Source organism: Mucor mucedo (assembly GCF_025094135.1).
Source record: "Mucor mucedo strain NRRL 3635 chromosome Unknown EV154scaffold_15, whole genome shotgun sequence".
Taxonomy (NCBI): domain Eukaryota; kingdom Fungi; phylum Mucoromycota; class Mucoromycetes; order Mucorales; family Mucoraceae; genus Mucor; species Mucor mucedo.
Window position 1 is genome coordinate 343742 of NW_026252299.1, and position 8015 is coordinate 351756.

At 33.2% G+C, this 8015-nt stretch overlaps 3 protein-coding genes across 3 annotated transcripts; 2 read left to right on the forward strand and 1 right to left on the reverse strand.

Annotated features, from left to right (window-relative positions):
* Window positions 1-145: 145 nt before the first annotated feature.
* EV154DRAFT_497842 (kinase-like domain-containing protein) lies at window positions 146-1685 on the reverse strand (the record flags this gene model as incomplete). The annotated part of the gene is made up of 6 exons (XM_051600297.1): window positions 146-810; window positions 892-919; window positions 986-1128; window positions 1212-1302; window positions 1357-1438; window positions 1498-1685. The coding sequence occupies 6 exons, from the start codon at window positions 1680-1682 to the stop codon at window positions 329-331; spliced, it is 1011 nt and encodes a 336-aa protein (XP_051461165.1). The 3' UTR covers window positions 146-328.
* A 697-nt stretch (window positions 1686-2382) lies between these two features.
* Window positions 2383-4180, forward strand: EV154DRAFT_497860 (DNA excision repair protein ERCC-8). Its single transcript, XM_051600298.1, has 9 exons — window positions 2383-2528; window positions 2582-2624; window positions 2708-2797; window positions 2861-2978; window positions 3037-3115; window positions 3166-3301; window positions 3361-3437; window positions 3515-3960; window positions 4019-4180. Exons 1-9 carry the CDS (start codon window positions 2399-2401, stop codon window positions 4067-4069), a joined length of 1170 nt encoding a protein of 389 aa, XP_051461166.1. The 5' UTR covers window positions 2383-2398; the 3' UTR covers window positions 4070-4180.
* A 152-nt stretch (window positions 4181-4332) lies between these two features.
* EV154DRAFT_497864 (uncharacterized protein) lies at window positions 4333-4926 on the forward strand. Its single transcript, XM_051600299.1, has 3 exons — window positions 4333-4449; window positions 4511-4627; window positions 4717-4926. Exons 1-3 carry the CDS (start codon window positions 4414-4416, stop codon window positions 4849-4851), a joined length of 288 nt encoding a protein of 95 aa, XP_051461167.1. The 5' UTR covers window positions 4333-4413; the 3' UTR covers window positions 4852-4926.
* Window positions 4927-8015: the final 3089 nt, after the last annotated feature.

Here is an 8015-nt window from a genome sequence, read left to right on the forward strand (position 1 = left end):
ACGTTAAAATATTAAAACTGTTCCCATGTTGATCCTCAGCTACATTAACATTTCCCGTAAACCCAGATCATATTTCAGTTACAATTTTAAATTATATATAAACACACACACACATCGCAATATAGAAAAGCCCATAAACACATTGTTGATTTTTTTCACACCTTGAAGAATTTAATGATAATCAAATACCTAATAATTATGCCATGATGATCATATTTTCGTGTGGGTTACTTCATATTTGGGGAGGGGGGTAGCCTAAATAATTTAGAATGTCAATAAAAAAAAGGCGATTGCTATAGAGACAGTCTTAAAAAAAAAAGGGAGGGGACTAAGCATAATAGAAATAATCGTGTTCAAGCGCTTTTAAAGCTGTCAAGCGTTTTTCGGGGTCAAGCACCAGCAACTTGTCGATGAGGTCAGCAGCGAAAGGATCAAAGCTAATGAAATCATCGAGAACATGTCGTGTACTTGTTTCAAACTTGACCTTGTCAGCATCTGGTAACCGATCCCAATTAGGCATGGTGTTCTGATTGGGTGAGCCGCATAAGCTAAATATCTTTTTCAATTGATCAAGGTCGTCTTGACCTTGTAAGATTGCCTTTGATTTGATAAGCTCGCCAAATACACATCCAACACCCCACATGTCAATTGCACTGGTATATCGTCTTTCGCCAAGAAGTAACTCGGGTGGTCTATACCAAATAGTAACAACTGATTTAGTATATTCCATATCATCGTCTTCTATACCCCGTGCAAGACCGAAATCTGCAATCTTTAAAACACCATCATTGTTGATTAAAAGGTTGGCAGCTTAAAAAAAAAAAAAAAGGTGGTCAAAATCAGCAAAACTTTGTCCCCTCAAGTGCTATGTCTTTTGTTTATAGGCTTTACCTTTCATGTCTCGATGAAGAATGTTGTTCTTTCATACAAAAAAAAAAGACAGTGTCAGTAAAATGATGTTTCACGGGGTTTCTATATACTGTACATGATGCAAATATGCTGTTCCTTCCAATAGTTGCTTCATATATGTCTTGATTTGTGGTGGGGTCAATTGAACGTTTGAGTTGTGCAATAAATTTGACAAATCATGATCCATATAAGGGAACACCATATATATAACTCTCTTCTCTACACACACACAAAAAAAAGAGAGAGACGAGTTTTTTAAGATGGGCTATTCAAGACATGAAAGTAAAAAAGTTAAAAAGTACCTCTTTCGACTATAACGTCACGTAATGGAACAATATTTCTATGGTTCAGTTGTTTCAATATCTTAATTTCACGTATAACCGTGATGGGTACCTAATCAAAGTGAGACCAACTCTAATATAGCTTCCAAAAGTTCCTCATACTTACCCCTTCCTTTTCATTGTCCGTTAAAATTCTCTTCAGGGCTACCAAGTCATTGTGTAGTTTATCTCTGGCTTTATAAACTTGTCTGTAATGTAAAGGGGGTTCAGTCTTCATCGAATGGATAAAGAATACAAATAAACTTACCCAAAAGTACCTTGACCAATCTTACCCAGAAATTCGTAGTCTGATATTCTTGAAGAGTCCTTGAACGGTCGTTGAATTGTAGTTTGGGATGGTCTGTACGCTGGAGAAGACATGCTGGAAGGTGAGCCTCCGTATTCTTCATTGACACCTAGTTGTCCTTCATCCGTTTCGGTGTCGCTGTCCATTCGATTCATTTCCCACATTGGTCGAAAGGGAGTTTTTTTTTTTTTTTTTTTTTAGAATGTGGAAACTTTTAAAAAAGAAAAGAAAACCAAGGTTCAAAATGAAACTTTAAATAGGACAAAACAAAGGCAGTCCCCCATTCTTCAATTAGAAAAATAGTGAGTTGTTCGCCTCTGTTTCAACCCGTATACGTCTGCTTGTTTTCATATTGTTGAAAATGAATTGAATTAGGTACAATACAAAACAATAAGCATCTGCTTTTTTTTTTTTTTTTAATAAAATATAGTTTATCGCCTTTTACTAAATCCAACATCCATAAACCTATGGTAAGTACGTCTGCAATTTTTTTTTCTTTTGTATATAAATTAATTTCAACGTCTCTGCTAAAGTAAAGAATAGACGAAAGAGCAATGATTGAAGAGTCAAAAATCGTTTCATGTGTATGATTGGGTATTTTTGGTTAAAGTTATAAAAGACCATTTTAGTGCTTACAATAAAAAGAAACGTGTCCCAAAAAGTACACATGTATCCCATCTACTTTTTGACATATGCGATTGATTTTTGTGTAAAAGCGCAGTAAAATAAAAATGATGAGGGTGCATAAAAAAAAAAAAAAAAAAATCTGATAAATGTTTTTCCGAAAGAAAAAAAAAAAGAGAGAGTCTGGAGCCCCGGAGTTTTTCGCTTATATTTTTCCCTCTCTTTTTTTATATCTATTATGCACAGTTTTATAAGAAAGAGAGAATACGGACAAATAAATCCTCTGAAATTAGTGAGGGCTGAAACAACTAAACGAGCTTACACCTTGCAGTTAAGCAGGACAAAAGAAATAGCTCGGTCTCATCGTGGTAAATAATAATAAAAGTCAATCTTTAGTAGCATTAGTTTAAAAAGATTATAGGTGGTGTTAATTCTTTAAAAATTGAAAACATTGAGCAAAGATAGTAAGCAGATTAAAAAAAAAGTGGTGGTGGCGGGTTGGGGGGGGGAGAGAAGAGGAGGACCAAGCTGAAAATATAATTGTTAGTTTATTAAGTGGTGATGGTAATGGGAACGTGCAAGTATTTGATCTTGATTCGGAGCAAGTAAGAAAAAGCCCAATTGCAATTGCGTCAAAGTAATAAACGAAAAAAAGACCAATGAAATCGATCAAAGATAATTAAAAAAAAAGAGTTCATAGAACCGATCGACATAAATATGCCGTCACCTCTGTATGCTGGTACCCCTTTGATACCGGCATGTTTGTGACATCGAGTTATGACACAACAATTAAAGTATGGGACAGAAGTACAATGATGGTAATTTTGATTTTTAAAAGATTATGCTCATTAAAACTGACACTACATTTATAATAAGCCTGCTGAAGAGTTCAATTTAGAGCATAGAGTAAATGCTCAGTCTATGTCTTCAATTGCCTCGCATTGTCTGGTTGCCAGTAAGTTTGGAGCAGAGTAAAATAGGATAATTAATTAAAAAAAAAAAAAGGTGCGGCTTCAGAACCCAGGATAAGATTGTGTGACTTGAACAGTGGTGCCTTTACTCATTCATTGATGGGTCACTCAGGCTCAGTTTTATCGTGTACATGGTCTTTTAATCAAGAATATATCTTGTACTCTGGAGGGTAATAGATTGACTTTGTTTTAATTATTATTGATCCGATTTAATTGAATAATTTGGTAGTGATGATGGCACAGTTCGAATTTGGGATATTCGGAGAGCATCGTCTTGTCTGATGTCCCTTGACCAGGATAATGCCAGTAAGGTTTTTTATTATTTTTGCTCCTGTATTTCTTTTTATTAATTCCTAAAAAAAAACGCCCTTAAAAATGTATAGTTGATATAGATCCTCTAGCCGATACAAATAAAGCACATGGAAAAGGCGTGAATGGTCTGTCGGTGACAAAAGATGGTCGATATTTGGTGTCACTCGGACTTGATGAAAAGATCCGGTTATGGGATACACAGACGGGACGTAATACATTTATCAATTATGGATCCAATTGGAGAAACAAATTCAAACTGTCAATAGAACCCACTCTATCCGGTCCAGACGTTTGGCCGCCACTATTATACATTCCAAGCGATGATCGGGAAATCTTGGTTTACGGCTTATTTGATGGCGTTTTGATCCGCAGACTTAAGGGTCATTACGGCAGAGTTAACTGCATCGAGAAAAGAGAATCATATGAAGAATACTACAGTGGTTCCAGTGAAAGTGATATACTGATATGGGAACCCCCGATGCAAGATGATAAAGTGTTGGCTAATACTACCGATGAGGTATTACATATTTTTTTATGTATAGAATACATGCATTAAAACCAATAATATATATTAGGCAGAATTGGATGCATGGAGTGCCAGTGAAGACGATGAAGGGACAATTTAAATTTTTTCGCTGTAACTTTCTTTTTTGTAAAAATAAAAATAATAATAATAATAAATAAAAATAGCTTGTTTTCAAACTGATCCCATAAGGAAATACAAGGGGTAACGTTAGGTCTTTATAGTCTTTGCGGCCCACAATCGCGCCGACATACACTCTTTGTGTAATTGTGTAACCATGGTTTAAACTTTAGGATCCGGGGCCGATTTATGAAACGAATCAATGCAGTTGTATATAAATACTTGTATGCCAAAAAAAAAAAACTATTTTGCCTCTTTTTCTTCCCCCTCTTTCTCACAAACTTTTTTTTTTTTATATATATATACAAATAAAAAAATATACATAATATGGGTTGTTGTATTTCACATTCTTACTTTGAAAAGGTAAAAAAAAAAAAGAACAATTGTGGTCTCAATTCAAACACTGTATTAAATTTAATTTTAGGGTACTGTACATGAAGTTACTTTAGATGCTGATGGTGTTGCCCAACGTGTGCCCAAGGGACAAGGAACTCATTTTATCCATATCTCACCAAATAATGAAACTCATTTAGAGGAAAAGGTAACGTCCTAAATATAATTCATGATTCAATCTTGTTTTTTTTTTTAATGTGTATATATTTGTAAAAAAAAAAAAAAAACTTTCTGCAGTCTGACCAACCTTCGCTTCCTGCGCCTACACATAACAATGACACTAATAAATGGCCTTCGCTCACAACACCACCAAGCTATAATAGTAAAGTAGCTCCATCATCTGAAATCAAGGAAGAAAAACCTACAGCATAAATGACGTGCTTGTCAAAAAAAAAAAAAAAAAAATAAGAATCTCATTCTATATTTTTGTATCAAAGTAAAACACACAAAAAAAAAAAAAAAAAAAAAAAAATGAACAAAACAGAAACTTCAAAAAAAAAAATCATATCTTTGAATGTGTAGTTGTATATATATATATTATCCCCCCACCCGCCATTTCATTTTATCTTGTTTCTTTCTTCATTCATTTTATATTCTTATCACACTATTAAATACATTTTACACTTTATTAAATACTACTCTTCTAATATTTTTTTTTTTTTTTTGTGGATGTGTCATTTGGATTAGCAAATATCTTTTTGTTTGTTGTAAGTTTTATAAATAAATCTTGGTGCAAAAAAAAGAAAAAAAAATAATTAGTCATGTTATATAATTGTTTCAAAAGGGATGATAATGTTACTACCTAGAATATCATCAAATTCCCTCCCTTCCTCAAAAGACTTCAAGAAACCAAAACCGGGCTTAGCAACAAAAAAAAAAAAAACTTTTTTTTTCTAAACTAATGCAATTGTCTATTTTTGTAATCAAAAAACTATTATTTTTTTTCTTTCCGCTAGACAACAAAGATCGTCTATTTTGAATTAACAAAATGATACACATTTAAACAACGTATTTATTTCTCGATCTGAAGCATTCCTCACCCATCCACCGCCACCCATTCTTCTATCATTTTTTTTTATGGTTACGCAAGGAAAAAACATGATGTCATGTGGCCAATTTTATAATGACGCATATACAACCGCTAACAAAAAAGAAAAGGAGCTGGTTCATTGTCATGATTCTTGAATTTACGAATAACAATGATGCTTTTTTAAGAGCAACCCTGCCTGGCTTTTTATTTTGTGAAACGGTGATTTTTTTGTTTTTTTAGGGCGTCTTTAAAGTTCATCAGATGATGAATAGCTTCACTCTATAACTGGGCTAAATCATGTCATCAGACTTTTATCATTTTTTTGACACATTCTATTACCATCGCTTATGCACAATGAGAGAATATTACTTTTTATTTTAGAGAGAAGGGTATGTTAGTAACGGAGAAAAGAAAGAAAAAAAACAATGGGAAAAGATAACTGCTGTTCATGTAAACTCAAATGAATATGATTGGTCTACTTCTACTTGTGTGTGTGTGCGGTGTTTACTGTATAGAGTCAGATGTGAAAAAAGCCGTTCCGTGACACATGTTAGGAAGGCGATGTGATTTGTTATCAAAGACCAACAAACATAAATAAGACAAAAAGGATAAATGTTAATCTATATTAAGACCCTTATCCTAATATAGACTTTGATCATTGCACAGTTTGAAGAAAAAGAGAGACTCCTCCTGACTTTCTTTTTTTCTAAACCAGCCGTCTCCTCCCCCCCTTTTTTTTTTTTAGACTGTAGAGAAGCTTACAAGGAAGAAAAGAACATTGGCAATTTTTTGCCCTATTCAAACACGCGGCTCTCAAAATGCTTGTTGACAACGTTATTCTTGGCAACCGATATTCTGTTGCAATGACACTTTTGTTAAAAGCTTTTTAAAAACAAAGAAAATATATGCAACATCCTCCGACGCGATACGTCAAAAATATATAAAATGAAGGTCCGAGTGGAGTTTACTATACAGTTGAAAAAATCGCAGTAAACATCATGTCTGCAAGCTTATAAACGAGCTTTTGGCTATTTCTCGATTCTCAAGATTAAGAAAAGGGCCTCATATTCTCACTGTCACATATAATGTAAATATATATATATAGAGAGAGTCTCGATTCTTCACTTGTTTTATCTTGTATAGTTAACATGTTAGGCTCTTATTAAAAATGAACAGCGATTTTTATAGCAGTATATTAGTTATAAAATGGAACTTTACTATTTGAGTAAACATACAAAGATGTAGGTTTTAGGATTTCATTATTTTTACCGCTTGAGATGATTACAAAAGCCATACTATCGATTTGAAGAATATGTATCATTATGATTTGATTCGACAGTGCTATGTTCAGTTTAGACTTGGGGTTTTTTTTTTAAGTATAGCGAATACTAAACCTGTGCGTTGTGGTCTGGCCAAACCATTAAAGGTCAGTAATAAACACAGACAGATAAAGACAGTAACCGATATCTTGCTAGATATAATGATATATTTTATTGAAAAGTACCACAATGTAAGACTCTACTTGATAACTATAATTAAAATATTAATCAGTCAAAAAGCTTTACATAATTTGTAAATAATAAACTTATTTTCTTCGATGCTTGTTTGGGTTTGGGAATTTTAATAAGCAGTATGGATACAAACTACGTGCACAAGATCGATGACCGTCCACCCTTCGGTCCATTTTGAATTTATCATAGTTACTTTGGACAAACGTCCTTGTCCTTACCCTCATTACTACATGATAGTAGCCACTCTTGAAAGCAGCACAAAAAGGGAAGTTAAAAGACAGGGCCTAAAATGCATAAAAGCCTGTAGCTGTTGGAGCTACAGGTCCTAGTTCCCGCATTTCGTCCTCACAATTTATCCATATAGCATCACGGCTGTATCATTAAACATATATTAGATCATGTTATCGTTTAAATTAGTATAAATTACCTTTACAACTTAAAGTAACGTTGATGAAGAACCAGCAAGTGAATACACATCATTTTATGAGAGAGACAAAAATGAGAATGTCTTTTTTCTTTTCTACTTTTACGTACTTTTTAATCACGTGTTTTTCTAAAAACATTTACTTTGATTGACATCTACATCATGCTTCACAATTGATACATGATGTTACTGAAATATTTGATAGACAATGAACAAGTTTTGAATTGCTTTTTATTTAAGCTATGAGTGGGATATGCAACCTCTCGTCTATGACATGTAAAGGATGAAACATATGGATGAAATCAAACAGACAATTAAATCATCCTGACATAAGCCAGTTCTTGTTTATCAGTTTTATAAATAAAAACTCGTTCACATGGGTTTTCTAGTTAAATAAACAATTGAATCGTCCTGACGTATACGAACGCCTTTTTTTTATCCGTCTACAAATAAAACCCTTCTCTTCATTTTTTTTTTTTTTTAAAAAAAAAATGTATTTATCCTGTACTACACTATCTTTTCTAAAGAGAAGGTATAAATATTGTGAAAAGGTTAGTTTATTACAGCTTTT